A 19,776-nucleotide genomic window follows, 5' to 3' on the forward strand; every position below is an offset into this window, starting at 1 on the left:
ATCAAGGGTTACAATACACCACGCCGTTAAGGGCAAGATTACACCTAGAGTCAAAACCAGGAAAACCTAAAGACCAGACAGGATTAGTGGTGGGCAATAGTTTCCGTTAGAGATCCAGACTGCAGGTAGACACCTAGTTCCCACACAGATCAAACAGGCATGTGATCAACGCAGAGGGGGGGAAATTCCAGCCCATCATGGACTCAAACACCCCCCGCCTGGAGGCTAGCCTCACAGATACAGAGTCTGAGCAGCTGCAGGACCAGACAGCCTAGGGTTGGATTATTCTACAGGCCAGGATGGATTAAGACCAGAGCTCTTCTAAAACAGACCCCAGCCAGTTGGGCCAGTCAACAGAACTGAATGCAATATTTAAATATGCATACATTTATAGTTGCATAAACTAATTGAAGTAGTCAAATCTGCTTTTAGAAGCCCTCTCAGGACGATCCGTTCAGAAGAGGGCCACCAAGTGGAGACTAGATTAATAAAACATAAGAGTTGGGAATAAGACATGACATTTATTTGAATACACTCATTTAAAATACTGTATCACAATCCTCTGATGATTTCTTTTTAAAAACAACTCTGTACAAAATTATTTTTCTATTTACACATGAAAACAAAGTGAGAAGCAGCTCTTTAAACGGAACGTGAAGCACCAAGAGGAGGGACCAGCTGGCGGGACCCAACACCTCCCGGTGAGGTGCAGGTCATGCAGAGGCAGCGCCGAACACCTCCCGGTGAGGTGCAGGTCATGCAGAGGCAGCGCCGAACACCTCCCGGTGAGGTGCAGGTCATGCAGAGGCAGCGCCGAACACCTCCCGGTGAGGTGCAGGTCATGCAGAGGCAGCGCCGAACACCTCCCGGTGAGGTGCAGGTCATGCAGAGGCAGCGCCGAACACCTCCCGGTGAGGTGCAGGTCATGCAGAGGCAGCGCCGAACATCTCCTGTGAGGCGTAGGTCATGTAGAGGAAGCCGTCGTCGTCCTGGTGGTCCCGGTACATCTGGGCCATGGTGAGGCTCATGCTGCTCAGGCCCGTGTTGTTGATGAGCAGGTAGAAGGCCTGCGTGGGCAGCAGGGCCATTCGGTTCCTGAACACACAGGAACTCAGCCTCATACCTCCTCAGCCCCATGGGACCCCATACCGTCGTCATCGTCCTTCACTGGGTTAGGGTGATCCCATTGAAACCCCATGCTACAGAGCCCCCACATTACAGGGTCCGACAGGGTTATCCGAGGGGAAGTAAACTATAAAATAACCCTTTGACCAGTGTTCTAGTAAACGCATGGATGGCTATAGTCGGTTTCAAGTGGTTTGTGGCATGAGTGCCTGGACCAATAACAGACCATGTTTTGAGCCGGGCGTTTCCCAAAACACAGTGACGCAGCAATAGTTAATGGATTTAAAGATTATTTGACGTTGCATAATCGTTGTGACACCGTAATGTGGTCAAGAAATACAATGCTTTTCTAGCGCAAGGTTCTAATGGGAAGACTTACGACCCAAAGTGATGGAGGATATTTTATGGCTATCCGGCACACTAAAACGCAAACTGCACAACGTCATTCGTGTACAAAGATGTAGAGGCAACTTTAATATCCTTACATCTTCCCTTCTCCACCGCAGATAGTTATAACCCTTAAGGTACACTATAGTCTCTACGGCTCTGGGAAACAATTTTGATGAAATCTCAGAACAATTACCTAATTTAATCTACGGATTACTTTAGATTGCACTGCATAATGTACCTTTTAATTAATAGCATTATTTATATTTTGCTTGTTAAAATGCTTCTAAAATGTAAACATCCGTATCCCATGCCAGTAGCCTAAGGCTGTTTGAGTCACCAGAGAGAGACAGTCTGCTGCCGTGGTCACGGGTTAATGAGCAGTGCACCGGCTGACGCCAATTACCGCGCAGCCAGTCCGCAAAGAACACCGTGAGGGAACCGTAGGGTGGAATGTGGAACCCCATCACACAGAACTCCTGAACATACCTAAACATGACTCCCTTTGTAAAATACAAAGGTAAACAGTTCATAAGAACGCACCTGATGATGGTGACGAATTGGGTCATCGTCAGCTCCTGGGGCACGAGGAACTTGGTCTTGTCCAGAGGAGGAAGGTACTTCTCGCGTTGATAGCTTTCAATGATCACCTGGTCGATACACAGATGTAAGCACCCTCACACACACACACACACATCTGGGTTAAGAGGTCACCCCTCAACATGGATAGTTATCTTACCGGGATTTTGTTGGGGAACTTGGATCGAATACCGTCAACCTCCAGTTTCCTCGTCGCTGTTGCGTGGAAAAGAAGAGAAAGTGAGGGGATGGATCTGTTTAACTTATATACGCATATGAGGTTGCTGTTGTTGTTTACCGAAACTTTTCCTGAGTTTGAAGGGCTTCTGGTTCTGGGGTTTGTCATAGGGCGGCATGGTGTTCTGGTCTCTCCCGTCTGGCTCTCCGCGTCTCCAACTAAATAGCCTGGCGCCTGTGACGTGCCACCTGACAAGCATGGCCGCAGCGCATGCGCAGCAGGGACAGCCAATTACCCAGAGTCTAATTAACGCACACACGCTCCATCGGTCACTGAACGAGACACGAAATCCTTACTGGGAAAAAAAACGTGAAAATAATAATAACAGCTGGATTTATGTGTGGGTATGATTTTACTTGGTTAACTTTATTTACCCATAAGCTCACAGCAGAAAGCATGATAATAAGGTATATCAATAAAAACAAGAAAAAAGCTAAGAGATGTACAGAAACGTTTAGTCGGGCCTTAATACGATAACATCAAATGTCATGTACTTAATTGATTATGACATATTAACAATCATCTCATAAGTCTTTGGCTCACAGGTTTTATTAAAACATCATGTTAAATCGCAACTCATACAGGTTGTTAGTGTGCATATACAAATATATATTTCTCTATTATAGATCATATATTTCTATATTCACTATATTTTCAATATACACTTATTCACATATTTTGATACAAAATATACTATATTTATGTAGGCCTCCTACGCTACAATAGGATGCAATAAATATCACTTTAGTCACTCGCGCCCCGCTTTCCATCAGCACCGAGCGCTCGAGTCCAAAAGGCGTATTAATGCGTCAACACCACGCGCATTAACATCCGATTGGCGGATTTCCGTGGCTGACACGCAGAAGGACGAATGGGCTTGCGATACCCCGCCAATGCGCTTGTTGGTCTGACGTCATCGACACATCCAGCTGCTGTGGCGCCGCGGGTCTGCCAGCGGAGAGACGCGCTACCTTAACCCTGGTGGAGGACCGCTTGGCCCGGCATGGACGAGCAGGCTGGCCCGGGGGTGTTCCTCAGTAGCTGCGGTAAGGTGCCCCAGCAGGATGAGGCGGCGGTCGGAGGAGAGGCGGCCAGGGCCCGCTACAACGTTCCGGAGATATTACGGTACATGCAACACGAGTGGGCGCGCTTCGAGCTCGAGAGGGCGCGATGGGACGTGGAACGCGCTGAACTGCAGGTAAGAGTAGGATATCGAGCGGTAGTTTCTGTCTAGCCAAGGCCACGCAGTGTGAATGCGCACGCCAACATACACATGCGCGCGCACACACGCACACGCACAAAAACACATCCGACATGCATAAACACACACATCGCACAAACACGCATACGCACAAACACACACACACACACCGAATAAACCATCTGTTCTGTATAACCAAGTAAAACATGACCGGACATAACTTTAATGTTCCAATCTCTCTAATCCACCCTCTCTGTCTCACTCTTTTTGACACTTAATTCTCTCTACCTTAGTATCTCTCTCTTTCACCCTATTATCTATTTTACTGTCAAATTGTCTCAATTGTCACTTTTTCCCTCAATCTTACGGTCTCAACGGTCTCACTCTTCTCCCACTATATTCTCTCTCTTCCTTACTATCTGTCTCTTACTATTTTATCTCTGATACTGTCTCTGAATTCTCTCTTAATATCTCACGCTCTACTCCCGCACTCTTCTCTCTCTGTTACTGTCTCAACATCTCACTATATTCTCTCTATCTCTCTCTTTCACTCTATTTTCTCTTTCTCTTACTATCTCACTCTCTCATTCCCTTGTTCTATTTTGCTAAATGTGTCTCATTCTCGTAAGAGCTTACCCTACCTATCTTATTGGCTCTCTCCTCCAGCAAGGTTATAACTTTCTGTTAGGCGGGACTTGATGACGCCTCACAAGCCCCTCAACCAATCAGGATTAACCCGCAGGAAGAGATGAAGCCTCTAAAATATGTGTGTGTGTTTTTGTTATGTGTGTGTGTTTGTGTGTTTTCGTTATGTGTTTGTGTGTCTGTGTCTGTGTGTTTTGTTCTGTCTGTCTGACTGTGTGTGTGTAGACCCAGGTCTCCCTCCTCCAGGGAGAGAGGAGGGGGCAACAGAACCTGAGGAGAGACATGCTGAGGAGGATCAAGATGCTGGAATACACACTGAGCAAGGAGAGGTACACACACACACACACTGAGCAAAGAGAGGTACACACACACACACACACACTGAGCAAGGAGAGGTACACACACACACAGAGCCAGGAGAGGTACACACAGAAAGACATACACGCTTATCTAGGAGAGGCACACACACACACACACACACTCCGAATGTTTGTAATCCTGTGAATTTGTCAAATTAAATGTGTGGGTATGATTTATGAATATTACTCTTCATCATATTATGATGTGTTGCTCCCTTATGGTTTAGCATTCACATTGGCACTGGATAATCACCGAATTGTTAGCAGATTATCTTGTAAGGCTAAGGAGCTGATGGTGATAAACCCTGCGATTAGCAACACATGTGAGGCGTAGTTAGCTAAGCGCTAACTGCCCACACACCCTCCTCCTCGCCTCCTCCTCCCCTCCTCTCCTCCTCCTCTCCTCGTCCCCTCGTCTCCTCGTCCCCTCGTCTCCTCCCCTTCTCCTCGCCACCTCCTCCCCTCGTCTCCTTCTCGCCTCGTCTCCTCCTCCCCTCCTCTCCTCGTCTCCTCCTCCCCTCCTCTCCTCCTCCTCCCCTCCTCTTTCTCCCCTCCTCTCCTCCTCCCCCCCCTCCTCCCCTTGTCTCCTTGTCTCCTCCTCCCCTCCTCTCCTCCTCCCCTCGTCTCCTCCTCCCCTCGTCTCCTCCCCTTCTCCTCGCCACCTCCTCCCCTCGTCTCCTTCTCGCCTCGTCTCCTCCTCCCCTCCTCGTCTCCTCCTCCCCTCCTCGTCTCCTCCTCCCCTCCTCTCCTCCTCCTCCCCTCCTCTTTCTCCCCTCCTCTCCTCCTCCCCCCCCTCCTCCCCTCGTCTCCTTGTCTCCTCCTCCCCTCCTCTCCTCCTCCCCTCGTCTCCTCCTCCTCACCTCCTCTCCTCCTCCCCTCGTCTCCTCCTCTCCTCCTCCTCTCATCCTCCTCCCCTCCCCTCCTCTCTGCCCAGGAGCCAGCACCAGGGCCTTGGCCCCGGACCCCTGCAGTGCCATCTCAAGACCCCCACTTATGATTCAGGTCATTACAGTCTCCTACTCCAATTGAAGCTCTTTTCCAATAATAGTTTACATCTTATATATAGAGCATCTAATATATTGTCTCCATATATATAGAGAATTTATACAGAGACCCTTTATGTATTTGATACTCTTTATCCAAGGCTCTATATCAGATGGTCGATATTTGATTTGCTCTGTATGAGATGCTTTTATCATAGGCGTTACATATTTGATGGCCTATATATTTGATGCTCTTATTATTAAATGCTCTATGTTGGATGCTCTTAAATAAAGGCCCTCTATTTAATATGCTTTAAGAATTTTACGATTATTTAGATGCTCTGTTATATAGTCATTCTTAGAGGCTTTATACATTAGAGGCTCTCTATATAAGATGCTCTTATATAACATACTCTTGATTAGAGGATCTATGTATAACTATATTAAAAGCTATATATATTAGAGGCTCTTTATATGAGATTCTCTATCATATAGGCTCTATATATTAAAGGCCCTATTTTAGAGGCTATTTATATATGCAATGCTCGGGTTTAGAGATTCTATATATGAGATGCTGTATTTTAGAAGCTCTATATATGAGATGCTCTATATTAGTCTCAAGGTATGAAATACTGTATTTTGGAGACCCGTTATCTGAGATGCTCTATTTTAGAGGCTCTTTATATGAGACGCTCTATTTTAGAGACCCTTTATATGAGACGCTCTATTTTAGAGACTCCTTTATATGAGACGCTCTATTTTAGACTCTTTATATGAAATGCTCTATTTTAAAGACTCTTTATGAGACGCTGTATTTTAGAGACTCCTTTATATGAGATGCTCTATTTTAGACTCTTTATATGTGATGCTCTATTTTAGAGATTCCTTTATATGAGACGCTCTATTTTAGACTCTTTATATGAGATGCTCTATTTTAGAGACTTATATGAGATGCTCTATTTTAGACTCTTTATATGAGATGCTCTATTTTAGAGATTCCTTTATATGAGACGCTCTATTTTAGAGACTCTTTATATGAGATGCTCTATTTTAGAGACTCTTTATATGAGATGCTCTATTTTAGAGATTCCTTTATATGAGACGCTCTATTTTAGAGACTCTTTATATGAGATGCTCTATTTTAGAGACTCTTTATATGAGATGCTCTATTTCTCTTTCAGATGAAGAAGAACCTCCCCCCTCCCCTCCCACCACCGCACATCAGCTAAACTGGAGTCAGGGAAGAGAGCTGCTCACCCAGTGAGTCCCCCAACACACACACACACAGTAAATGGACGATTGTTTGGAGTCGTCCTGGCTTCAGACTGGTACAGAGAGACCGCCCTCTCTCTCCCTCTCTCTCTCTCTGTGTAGACAGTCAAAGACAGACCGTTAGGGGATCAGACTGGTACAGAGAGACCCCCCACCCCTCTCCCTCTGTAGACAGTCATTGATAGGCCGTTAGGGGGTCAGATCCTGCTGGAGGTAAGCCGGCAGTAGAGACCCTAGAGGTCAATAACCTACAACCCCCCTCTCCCACCCCTCCCTCACCAGATACCTGCAGGAGGTGGGCTGCACTGGGGTCCTCCAGGAGGTGGGGTCCCAGAGACTGAGAGACCTGCTGGGTCTGGGTCCTCCAGACCCAGACCACAGAGACCTGCCGGGCCGGGGTCCTCCAGACCAGGTCCTCAGAGAGAAACACCACCCGGATATGATCAGGTCTGCGTGTTTGTGTATGTGTATTAAAGTGTGTGTGTGTGTGTGTGTATTAAAGTATGTGTCTGTGTGTGTGTGTGTGTTTATGAAAATGTGTGTGGTGTGTGTGTGTATGCGTTTAAAAATGTTTGTGTGCATGAAAAAGTGTGTGTGTGTATTCAAATGTTTGCGTCTGTGTGTATTCAAATGTGTGTGTGTGTGTGTGTGTGTGTGTTGGTTTGGTGTGTAGCATGGCGGACATCATAGCGGTCCTGGAGGAGAGTGTCAGCGATGAAGATGAGGAGGAAGAACAAACAAAACACACCTCAGAGCTGGACTCTGTAAGACACACACACACAGACACACACACACACACACACACACACATCCATATTAGCACACACACATTAACATGGCTGTGTCTTTCCAGAGGTCTTCCACCCCGACCTCCACGACCTCTGACCTCAGTGATGACCCGGACATGGAGGTGGCTCTGAGAGAGTTTGACTTCCTGAACCGACCGGCCGCGCTGGGCGGGTCTATAGAAGACGCCAGCCAATGGGGTGAGTTGGATCAGGAGAATTTTAACAACAATCGTAATGATCCTGGGTTGTGATTGGTTCTCTAACTCTCAACCTCTTTGGGGGGGGGGGGGGGGGGGGGGACGCCTGTAGTGGATGAGGGGCGTGGCCCAGGGGGCGGGGCGTGGCAGGTGGACCAGCGAATCATCAGCCAGCTGAAAGAAGAATACAGGAAGGAACGCAGGGGGAGGAAAGGAATGAATAGTAAGAAACACTACTACCACCCTCTCCCTCTCCCTCTCTTCTCCCTGCCTCTCTGGCCAGCAGTTACTATGGTAACCGTTGTAACAGCTGTACTGTGCCCCCCTGCAGGGCCGAACCGCTCCAAGCTGCAGGACATGCTGGCGCACCTGGTCGACCCGGACGACGGGGTCCTCCCACCCAGCACCACCCCGCCGCTCCCTGACCTCGGACCCCCTGGGGTCCCGGAGCTGGAAGACACACACCCTGGAGAAGGTTTGGGAGAGTGTGTGTGCTTAAATGCCTGTGTGTGTAAATGTCTACATGTGTATGTGTTCATGTGTGATGTTAATATGGATGTGTGATTGCTTGTTAATGTGTGTGTGTTAATATGTGTGCGTGTTTCTGTTGATACGTGAGTGTGTGGCATGTGTGTGAGTGTTAATATGTGTGTGTGTTGTGTTTGCGTGTTGATGTGTGTGCGTCAATATGTGTGTTTGTGTGTTTGTCAATAGGGTTGGTCCTGGGTGGGTCCAGCGAGGTCTTAGCCTTTGACCAGGGGCTGGCAGACCTGACCAACGAGGCCCTTAGCCCCACCTACCAGGTGAGACGATCACATGACACCACATCCCGATCACAGGACATCACCTCATTCCGAGCGGCCTGCAGGGTCCAGCCTTGGCCACCCCAGCGTTGCCACAAGGGGGCGGCAGAGAGCCTGCTACTGGGTCTGCTCCATCAAAAGAAGTGCAAACATTTGCATGCAACCACCTCAAAATACTGACTTTGTTCTAGTTTCTAGAAAAAACATAAAGCACTGCGCTGTTCTACGCTCGGCCAATTAGCCAATCTTCAGCCAATCATCAGCCAAAGCCAATCATCAGCCAATCATATCTCGGTGCAGCCCCTAAGAGGGCCACATGTCTCTGAGTAGCGATGTGAATCTTCATGGATCTTTGCGCACATACGTGTGATTTAGCCTTGAAGTTGACCCCTGCGTTGACCTTTGCCCCCCCCCAGACAGCCCCAAGCGGAGAGACGCTGCTGAAGACCTGGAAGCACAAGGTCACCCTCAGGGGTCACCTGGACGCCCTCCACGGCCTGACCTTTCACCCCGTGGAGCCCCTGCTGCTCAGCGCTGCGGCCGACCACACCCTCAAACTCTGGAACCTCCACAAGACCACGCCCACCAAGAAGTACACACACACACACACACACACACGACCACGGCCACCAAGAAGAACACATACACACACACACACAAGACCACACCCACCAAGAAGTACACACACAAACACACACACACAAGACCACGCCCACCAAGAAGAACATACACACACACACACACATACACACAAGACCACGCCCACCAAGAAGTACACACACAAACACACACACACCCAACCACTCCCACCATGAAGTACACACGGAAACACAAACACACTCCAGACCACGCCCACCAAGAAGTACACACAGACACACAAACACAGTCAAGACCATGCCCACCTAGAACCTGTTAGACCCCTGAGCCTGACCCTGAAGGTGAGTCTGTGACAGAACCCAGACCGTATGATGACATGAACTCTTCTGTTTGGACCTCAGGTGTGCTGCCCTGGACCTGGAACCAATCTACACCTTCAGGGCCCACAGGTGAGCCCTGAACCCTGACAGTCCAGTAGAACCAGACCAGTAAAACCAGACCATTAGAACCCTTACCTACCAGACCAGTGGAACCCTTACCTACCAGACCAGTGGAACCCTAACCTACCAGACCATTAGAACTCTAACAGACTAGTAGAACCCTAACAGACCAGTAGAACCATACCAGTAAAACCCTAAAAGACAAGTAAAACCCTGACAGACCAGTAGAAAAAGACCAGTAGAACCCTAAAAGACTAGTTTAACCCTGACAGACCAGTAGAACCTTAACAGATAAGTAGAACCCTAAAAGACCAGTAGAATCCTGACAGATTAGTCGAACCCTAACAGACCATTAGAACCAGACCATTAGAACCCTGACAGACTAGTAGAACCATAACAGACTAATATAACCATAACAGATCATTATAACCCTGACAGACTAGTAGAAGGCAAACAGACCAGTGTAACAATAAGTAACCAGTAGAACCAGACCAGTGGAACCAGACCATTAGAACCCAAACAGAGCGGTATAACTAGACCCGTTGTTGTGTGTTCCCAGTGGAGCGGTGCTGAGTGTCACTATGAGCTCTACAGGAGAGCAGATCTTCAGCGGGGGGGTGGACGGTACCATCCAAAGCTGGAACACCCCCAGCCTCAACACCGACCCCTATGACCCATATGGTATGCTCTGGGACTACCCAGGCCCTGTCCTGCCACAGCCCCAAGCCCCCCTGGCTCAGAAGGACCCTGACCGCGCGCTGCAGTGATCTGAATGTCTGTTGCATGACCTAGTACAACTTGAATGTATAGCAACGCATGAAGTGTTGACACATGTTTCCTGCTGCAGAGCCGTCCGTCCACCAGGGGGCACTGTGTGGTCACTCTGACGCCGTTTGGGGTCTGGTGTACTGCGCCCCCCACCGCCGGCTGCTGTCCTGCTCGGCTGACGGGACGCTTCGCCTGTGGGACGCCTCTGCCACCTCCAGCCCCGCCCTCGCCACCTTCAACCAGAGGGGAGGTGAGGTCGTAGCCCATGGTGCCACCATGGCCTTATGAACCACTGTGCCATTACATCACAGTTGTCTTATGACATAGCCACTCTGACAGAAGGGTCTTGATGCTGGCACCAGGCGTCACACCAGGTGTGATGCGACCAGGTGCGGTGCGACCAGGTGCGGGGCCACCAGGTGTGGTGCCACCAGGTGTGACCAGGTGTGGTGCGACCAGGTGTGGTGCGACCAGGTGTGGTGTGACCAGGTGTGGTGCCACCAGGTGTGGTGTGACCAGGTGTGGTGCCACCAGGTGTGGTGTGACCAGGTGTGGTGTGACCAGGTGTGGTGCGACCAGGTGTGGGGCCACCAGGTGTGGTGTGACCAGGTGTGGTGCGACCAGGTGTGGTGGGACCAGGTGTGGGGCCACCAGGTGTGGTGTGACCAGGTGTGGTGTGACCAGGTGTGGTGCCACCAGGTGCAGTGCCATCAGGTGTGGTGCCGTCGGGTGTGGTGCTACCAGGTGTAGCAAAACCAGGTGCAGTGCCAGCAGGTATTGCGACCAGGCAACACCAGGTGTAGTGTCAACAGGTGTGGTGATCCAGAGTGTTTTGTCACTAGGTGTGGTTGACACCAGGTGTGGTAACACCAGGTGTGTCACCACACCAGGTGCGGTAACAACAGGTGTGTCTGTGTCTCAGACCTGGGAGTCCCTAGCTCCTTGGATGTGGTGGGCAGTGAGCCGGACCACATGGTGACCTCGTTCAGCACCGGACACATCGGACTCTTCAACCTGGAGACCCAGCAGCTGGTACTGAAGATGGACTCACACACTACCTCAGGTAACCTAGTGATCAGGTAACTTAACCTAGACCAGAAACACTCCCTGATGATTGGTTTACGTGAAGGACGATGTAATCCTATACGTTTGTCTGTTTGAAATGTTTTTCATTTTGTCTTCGAATTCAGTGACTGACTAATGTTTTGTGCTGCAGACACCCCCTGCAGAATCAACAGAGTGCTGAGTCACCCTACCGTACCCATCACCATCACTGCCCAGGAAGACAGACACATCCAGTTCTTTGACAATAACACAGGTACACTCACCATCCTTTACCAGGTGCACCTCAAACACAGGTAGAATCTCACCTGTCTGCTCATTGTGATTAACTGCTCTGGCTCTTGAAGGTAAAGTGATCCACTCCATGTTGGCTCACCTGGACGCTGTCACCTGTTTAGCTGTTGACCCCAATGGACTTTACCTGCTGTCTGGGAGTAAGTAAACACACACACACACATACATACACACACACACTGTATGTGTAAATGGTGATTACAATTAATTTATTTATTCATAAGGTTAGGACCTCAGCTGCCATTTCATGTCCATATGATGTATTTTGTGAGGACAATTATCATCATAAAAAATTGATGAAGGTTGCATATTAATGCATTAGTCATTAAAGGCCCGCCCCCGTAGATACAAATGTTACACTGAATATGGATTGGTTCTGCCGAAATGGCCCCGGGCCCTCCTAGCGCCCATGTTGTATAAGCAGTGTGTGCGGTCCGTCTTCCAGGCCATGACTGCTCGGTCCGCCTCTGGACCATGGAGACCCGGACCTGTCTGCAGGAGTTCAGCGCTCACCGCAAGAAGTTCCATGAGTCCATCCACGCCGTGGCCTTCCACCCCACCCAGTGCTACATCGCCAGCGCCGGGGCCGACGCCCTGGCCAAGGTGTTCGTATGACCTCTGACCCATCCTATGACCTCCGACCCAGACCACATCGTAGGACCTCAACCACCCCGAAGTATCATATGACTTTTGACCCCCGAACTGACCCTCCAAATCAGGTACCCAGAGGTTTGGCCCTGTCAACCACACTGGCTCTGGTCCAGGTTTCTGAACATGGACTGCTTCTTGGTTCTGGTCTAGTGTCCTGGAAATGGACTGATTCTAGGTTGTGGTCTAAGGTTCTAGGTATGGACTGGTTCTAGAGGATGAAGCTGTGGTCTGGGACCCATCAGGGGCTGGGATCCATCAGGGGCTGGAACCCAGGAGGTAGAAACCTGGACCAGAGGATTTCATCCCTCCAACACTCATGGATAACAGTGATCAGGTGTCGATCAAAGACATTAGCTTGTGTTGTTTAATGGGTACTTTGTCTAGCAGTGCGTTACAAGTATTTCTCAGTATTTATTAGTAGTCTTTGGATGTGCAGGGTTTGGGTCTAATACTTCCTGGGACTGCGTTTCCCCGGCGAACAGGGGGTCAAATCCCTCTAGACCAGGGGTTTTCAAAGTATGAGAGAGTGAGCCCCCCCTCAGAGAACAAATTTCAGCTGAGCCCCCCCCCCCACAATTTTTTTTTTCTAAATCCCGGTGTTTTGAAAGGTCTTGTAATTATTTTACACATTTTAAACATCTCTGATCATATTTTAAACATCTCTGATCATATTTTGCACATTTTAAACATCTCTGATCATATTTTTTTTAAAAACATTTAAACATTTTTGAAACATTTTAAACATATTTTTGAAATATTCTAAACATCTTTGTGCGTTTTTCAACACATTTTAACATCTTTATCTAAGCATGTTTTTGCTTAACGTTTTTGAAATACATTTGAACATCTTAATCTGTAAACTGCCAGTTTAGCCTCCTTTTTTAGTTCACCTCAATTTTAGTGGGAGCAATGAGTTTGCGTAGCTGTGTTCGAAATTGTTCCCCATCACGGATATAGTGCACTATATAGGGTGCTCGCCATTTTGTAGTGGTGTTCGAATTCTCAGTGGTAAATTTCACGCACTATAAAGTAGACTTAAAATACCCCAAATTTGAGTGAACATACAATGTTCCCTGCATGTTGCTCCTGTATACCACAATGCAATGCGGTCGTGTTTTTCCGGAGGAGAAGAAGAAGCTGAATAATAACGAAAACGTATACATTTAATGATGGAGTCTCCGGCTTTCGTTTAGAAATGTCAACAATTTGTTTGGGATTTAACATAGATAATATAACATTCAAAATTAATTAAAAAAAACTTGATCAAGGAAATGTAACATTCAACATCAATCCAACCTCCAGCTTACCTCGTGGGTGCCCGGTTGGTTTACATGATGTGGGCGCATCTGTCTGCGTCACACAAATACCCGGCGCATTTACTGACGCAAAAGACGTTTAGAGATGTTCAGCGTAGTGTCCGAATTGTCGTTTGTTCGTTCCCTATATTGTGCACTATATCATAAACACTATATAGGGAATAGTAAGTGAGTGAATAGGGACGACGCGCTGTGTCTGTTTTTTGTTACTTTTTCTGTTTTTTTTTTTTTTCACGTCGCGCCCCCCCTGAAGAACTCTGGTGCCCCCCAGGGGAGGCGCGCCTCACAGTTTGAAAACCACTGCTCTAGACAAATGGTGTCCGGATGAATAAATTAATGATCACCTCCACTCACCCCCTCTATAACTCACCCCCAAGCCCTCCACTAACCCCCTCTATAACTCACCCCCAACCCCTCCACTCACCCCCTCTAAAACTAACCCCCAACACATCCAGTTATCCCTGACACCATCACTCACCCCCCTGCGGTAGCCAATCACATAGCAGGGACTGCATTGAATCACAGCTCCAACTTCCTGTGTGTGGATGCAGCTGTACTCCGCTAACCTTCGCTAGCTCACTGTGCCAGTGTTGACACCTGGCCATATTACACTCCTGTTTCTTAAGCTAACTCACTGTGCTCCAGTGTTGACACCTGCCCATATTGCACTCCTGTTTCTCAAGCTAACTCACTGTGCTCCAGTGTTGACACCTGCCCATATTGCACTCCTGTTTCTTTAGCTAGCTCACTGTGCCAGTGTTGACACCTTCCCATATTACACAACTCCTTATGTTTCTTTAGATAATTAATGACATGGTGCCTTCTCCCCAGAAGGAAGAGAACTATAATAAATCTCATTTGTAATGCCGTAATTCAGACCACACACACAAGTTATTACTCAAGAAAAAACGTCCAACTACTATCTATTTTACACAAAACCTTCAGCAAATTGTATTTTTATTTGATCAAACTTAAGTGTTTTAGTTTAGATACTTGTAATATAGAATCAAGCAGTATTGCCTAGTAAACATATGGTCTCGTTTTGGCTATTTTGTTTTATTTATATTAAGTACATGTGATTGGATTAACTGGTAACTGATGTTGTTTATACTGGCTCTGGATAACATGTCAATATTATAATGGTGATATACAAGCATCCATCAACCTGTGAGCTTTACATTAAACTTTGTATTCCAGGCCTCAATTTACTGCCTAAATGCATCTTTAACTTGAACTCGAAGCTAAGAATGACTAACCCAAAACAAAGAAGGTACGATTTGAGGAGACAATGTTGCGAACAAGGAGAGGAATGTTCAACCAATGAGGAGAAAGCAACAAAGGCCTTAATGTTGAGTGGGATTCAATCCCCTGACATGGGCAGACAGCAGAAACACAAAGGTCAATAGTTCAACACAGACATGTATTCATTTATTCTTATTATTCAGACAGGAGGACAGCAGATTTACTTCATGAAACCAAGTTCATAGTCTTAACCGACGCTACGGTATGATCGCGTCCTACGTCGACCTGGTTTTGTGCTGGAGAGTTCTGTGTGGGGTAAGGACTCTGTAGACCAGTCTCTGTCCTGCAGGTTTCTACGCGGTTAGGTCTCTGTAGACCTACTTGTGTCCAGCAGAACTCCTTGTGGCGTTAGATCTCTGTATACCTGGTTCTGGTCAGTCCTGGGTGCCCTTGTTCTTCAGGGCCGTCTCAGAGCGCACAGCGTGCTTCATGGATTTCTGTAGGAGCCATGTGACCAGGTGGACCCCCACAAAAGCCCCCCCCGCCGCCCACATCCAGTTCCTCCGCAGCCAGCTTTGGGGCTTCATCTCCCCCTCTCCCCACTCAATACCCTCCCCCACCAAGCGACACCTTTCTGTAGAGCACAGGAAGGGACGGGGCTTAAATGAGCATATGAATAAATAATGACTCAATAATATATATATATATATAATCTTTTTATCCATTGTTATTTATCAAATTGTGAGTTATTACTATCACGACGACAGAACTTGCTATCGGAAGTTAGGGTTTCTACCACCATGCTAGCATGCCTTCATCATTTATACTTCAAGAGTCATAGAGAATTGCCTCGGTATACTAAGTATGAAATTAAAACATTGTAATAATAATCTTACCTGTCGGGTGTTCAGCTACTGGCGGTTCGAGAAGAGACGGACCGTACGACTGCCGGCTCAGGGACTTCCAGCTCCCGGTTCTGACGTAGAAGTGGATTCCCTTTCAGACTGTACCATCCCCAGTGGACAAGGCCGAGGCTCGGAACCATTACTATCAGTACCTTGTAGTTCTTCCAGATGTCTCGCACCCCCATGACTTAATGCAACACGTCTGATAAAGAATAAGAACGAAAATGTAGGAAAAGAGTGGCTACTCCGTAGTCTGCAACTGCAGAATAGAAGACACTTTGATTGTTATGAAGTCATGTATGAAACTCTGATGTAACTGCGATCCCCAACGAGCCGGCGTGCACGTTAGCAAGGACACACAGTTGACGTCAGTCAATGCAGTTGTTAACCTAACATAATTCATTCGCCGGTAATTTCTTTGTAGTTAAATAACGCAAGACAATTATCAGACTCACCTTCAGATTTCACTGGTTTCTGACATAACTATGGGTCCTTAATAAGGATACTTTGAAGTGCCTGTTCTTTTTACGTAATAGCCTATATTGTTTACTATTTGGTTTGATGCGGGTCAATGTTTCCTTCTTGTAAAAGGAAAAGGATAAATGTATTCTTTCTTTTTCAATGCCACCGTCACTATTTTATTTCATTAATGAGGGTTTTCAAACAGGCAATAGTTTAGGTGTTTTCTTTTCCTGCATCAGGAAAAAATCTGCCACAGAGCGGCGCAGTTGGACGAAAAGGGAATAATGCAAGTGCAAGAAAAAAAACATAAATTATTCTTTTTCCGCATGGCATTGCACTTTTATATAATATCATACTTCCTGATGCACATCAATATTGTGAATACTGAATTTGTATTGTTTCCCATTTACTGTTTATATTTATTTGCTGATTCTGTTTATATTTTCTTGATGTTAATGAATTTCCCCTTGAGATTACTTGTATAACTTTTATCATGTTACTGATTGTAGATTAGTCTGGAAATGTTCACCAGCCCGAATGACACACACAAGGACTGACGCCGGCAGGTATACAGAAAGAAGGCTTTATTTCTCATCTGTTGGAACAGAATAATTTGGTGGCAAGCAACATGTCTACCACCTTCTGATTGGCTTAGGGCAGTGAGATCACCAGGCTCCTCCCACCCCCTCCATTACATAAAATAACGGAAGAAAACAATTTTTGAAACAATTCAACAGAACTTTCACAGAAACGTACAAAACATTTTCTTTTTAGAAAAAGAACCTTGTCATGGACAGAGCCAAGTCATGATCTTACAAAGCTGACAAAGCTTTAACTCAAAACAAAATAACTTAACCTCTTCAACTCTAGGGTCCCCATATTTGGGGACTCTTGATCACTCTCGAGCAGAAACCTTAAAAAATAGGCTGGAGCCTAAGAGGTTAAATGAACAAGGATGGACCTTCTGAGGAGGATGAGGTGAAAACATCCAACATTAACCAAAAGTAATAACACGTTTAACTAGGCAACGTTCCATATGGACACTCCATCCCGTTCTACGTACGGCCACCCGGCCGATACACCCGTCTGCAGGCAACACAACTGATCCTCCATGTACTGGGTCTGGGTATCAGGATCTGGCCCTACCGGTCAGACCACTTTCCCATCGTCAGTACTAGGATGTCGCCAGTAGGGGCCGCTACACATGTTGCGCACCAGCGGCTTTGTTGGGCCTTAAGAGCGCGCTGAACCCCAACTTCACCTCTCTGTAGTCCTGCTTACTGGTCTGTGGGTGGGGGAGTTGGTAGCGTTGGAGGGGGAAGATGGGGGGGATCGGTCTGGCTGGTTGTGTTGGTGTTGTTTGCATGGTGACGGTGGGCGGGCGTGTTGATGGCGTTCTTGATGTGTCGGAGATGTTCCCCGGGTGCAACTCGCCGTGCTGGTTAAAACATTGCTGATCACGGTCACCGTCGGCAACGGCAGAGTGATGACGCCGGCGTGGGCTCTCTGTTTCCGTCGCCGCCGCAAGCACCATAGCAACGCCTTGGCAATGAGCAGAGCCCCGGCAACCATTGCCACGGCAACCAGCAAGGGGTGCGAGTGGTCTGCTGTCATGGAGAAAACCAGACCAATAGATTCAGCTGGAACCAGTTTAAAACCAGCTAGAACCTGTTTATATATAGAAGAAGAAGAAGAAGAGGAGAAGAAAAGGAAGAAGACGAAGAGGAAGAGGCTCACCTCTGGCCTTGGCGGGGGGGGGTCTGAGGAGGCGGACCTTGGTGATGGTGGCGTTGAGCTCCAGGATTCTCTTTCTGATGTCAGTGATGAACTTCCCTCCAATCTCCTCCGTCCACTGGAATCACAACGACAACCAACGATCACGCATCACGATCACCACCAATCAAAGCGTGAAATGAATGACATTAAGGGTTCATATTTTCCAATGTATATATAGATATCTTTATCTCTACATTGATGATTTCATCATATATACGATGTCCTGGCTGGAGGACTTACGATAGAGAGCTGGATCTGGTGCTCTGCGGAGGGCTGGCAGCTCATGGAGACGGACAGGTCTGAGGAGGGGATCCTCGTGATGTAGAGCTTCTTCAGATGTTCACAGACCTGCTGCATCGTCAGACCCTGCACCACCCACACAAATACCCCTTCAAACAACTGCAATACCACAGCACCACCCAGCATAAAATAACCACAATATCCACAGGTTTCCTGGCTAAAAGAGCTACAATACCCACAGTTTTCTGGGTTTAAAGAACTACAATATCCACAGTTTTCCCGATTAAAAGAACTACAATACCCACAGTTTTCCTTTTTTAAAAGAACTACAAAACCCCACAATTTTCTGTGTTAAAAGAACTACAATTCCCACAATAATCTGGGTTTAATCACCGGCTCCACGTCCTTGCTGAAGGAGAAGGTGATGTTTGCACAGCGGGGGTCCGTGGGGCAGGCCTGGCCAGGGGGTGCCGTCGCAGGCGGGACGTGGGTGTCTGTAGAAACACAACCTTTCGTGATACTGCTGAGGTCAAAGATCAACACAGAGGAAACGCACACAGCTACACAGCTTGAGGTCATTAAACCCATCCCATTGGCCGACTCACTAGTGTCACAGTTCTGTCCCGTCCAACCAGGAAGACACGTACAGAAGTATCCTCCAATCAGGTTCCGGCAGGAGTGGGCGTTGCCACAAGGGTTCTGCTCACACTCGTCAACGTCTGGAGATGGCCAATCAGAGGGTAAGAGAGGAGGAGGGGGCGTGGCCACCACACAACAACAACACCGCTTCCTGTATATCTGTGTGATGTTTGTGTGTGTGTGTGAGTCGCCTATGTGAGGCAGCAGTGCATCATGGGAAGTGGCTGACCGATAAGGCAGGTCTTTCCGGTCCACTGGGGGGGGCACACACACCGGAACCCGGAGACCACCGCCTTACACACCCCCCCATGCTGGCAGGGGAGAGAGAGACACTCATCTATACCTGGGAGAGAGAGAGAGAGAGAGAGAGAGAGAGAGAGAGAGAGAGAGAGAGAGAGAGAGAGAGAGAGAGATGGGTGTACAATGACAACAAATGCGTGCATGTGCGTGTGAGTTGGTGTATAGGTGTTTGTATGTGTGTAAAAGTGTGTGTGTGTGTGTGTGTTTCTCACCTGTCTCACAGTGTGTACCAGAGACCCCAGCAGGACAGGAGCAGGTGTATTTATCAGGCCCTGTGTTGCTGCAGCTTCCCCCGTTTAGACATGGTTGGCGCGTTCCACAGCTGTTCAGATCTAAAGGACCAAACCAACATGACACACACAGGGGTGGCTGCGTGTATGCGTGCGCAGGTGCGTGTGTGCGTGTGTATGTGTACCTTTGTCACAGAGCTGTCCTCCATAGTTGGTGTCACAGAGACACTGCCAGGGCAGAGTGCATGAGCCGTGCACGCACCCGGGATACAGGACG

At 47.8% G+C, this 19,776-nt stretch overlaps 2 protein-coding genes and 1 long non-coding RNA gene across 3 annotated transcripts; 1 reads left to right on the forward strand and 2 right to left on the reverse strand.

Annotated features, from left to right (window-relative positions):
- Positions 1–923: 923 nt before the first annotated feature.
- map1lc3c (microtubule-associated protein 1 light chain 3 gamma) lies at positions 924–2,459 on the reverse strand (the record flags this gene model as incomplete). The annotated part of the gene is made up of 4 exons (XM_079730061.1): positions 2,390–2,459; positions 2,252–2,307; positions 2,056–2,162; positions 924–1,095 (listed from the first exon to the last, which is right to left on the reverse strand). Exons 1-4 carry the CDS (start codon positions 2,445–2,447, stop codon positions 924–926), a joined length of 393 nt encoding a protein of 130 aa, XP_079586187.1. The 5' UTR covers positions 2,448–2,459.
- An 873-nt stretch (positions 2,460–3,332) lies between these two features.
- strn (striatin, calmodulin binding protein) lies at positions 3,333–12,353 on the forward strand (the record flags this gene model as incomplete). The annotated part of the gene is made up of 18 exons (XM_079730038.1): positions 3,333–3,527; positions 4,401–4,504; positions 5,469–5,536; positions 6,699–6,777; positions 7,072–7,236; positions 7,463–7,553; positions 7,643–7,775; positions 7,887–7,997; positions 8,106–8,261; positions 8,489–8,577; positions 8,994–9,169; positions 9,576–9,623; positions 10,174–10,295; positions 10,462–10,632; positions 11,305–11,445; positions 11,599–11,700; positions 11,792–11,878; positions 12,184–12,353. 18 exons carry the CDS (start codon positions 3,333–3,335, stop codon positions 12,351–12,353), a joined length of 2,208 nt encoding a protein of 735 aa, XP_079586164.1.
- A 3,149-nt stretch (positions 12,354–15,502) lies between these two features.
- On the reverse strand, positions 15,503–16,347 carry LOC307071157. The gene is made up of 3 exons (XR_013811614.1): positions 16,308–16,347; positions 15,844–16,054; positions 15,503–15,581 (listed from the first exon to the last, which is right to left on the reverse strand). It is a non-coding gene; the product is annotated as an uncharacterized lncRNA (long non-coding RNA).
- Between the last annotated feature and the right edge of the window lie 3,429 nt (positions 16,348–19,776).

The sequence above is a fragment of the Pollachius pollachius genome (assembly GCF_949987615.1).
Source record: "Pollachius pollachius genome assembly, chromosome: 2".
In the NCBI taxonomy this organism is placed as follows: domain Eukaryota; kingdom Metazoa; phylum Chordata; class Actinopteri; order Gadiformes; family Gadidae; genus Pollachius; species Pollachius pollachius.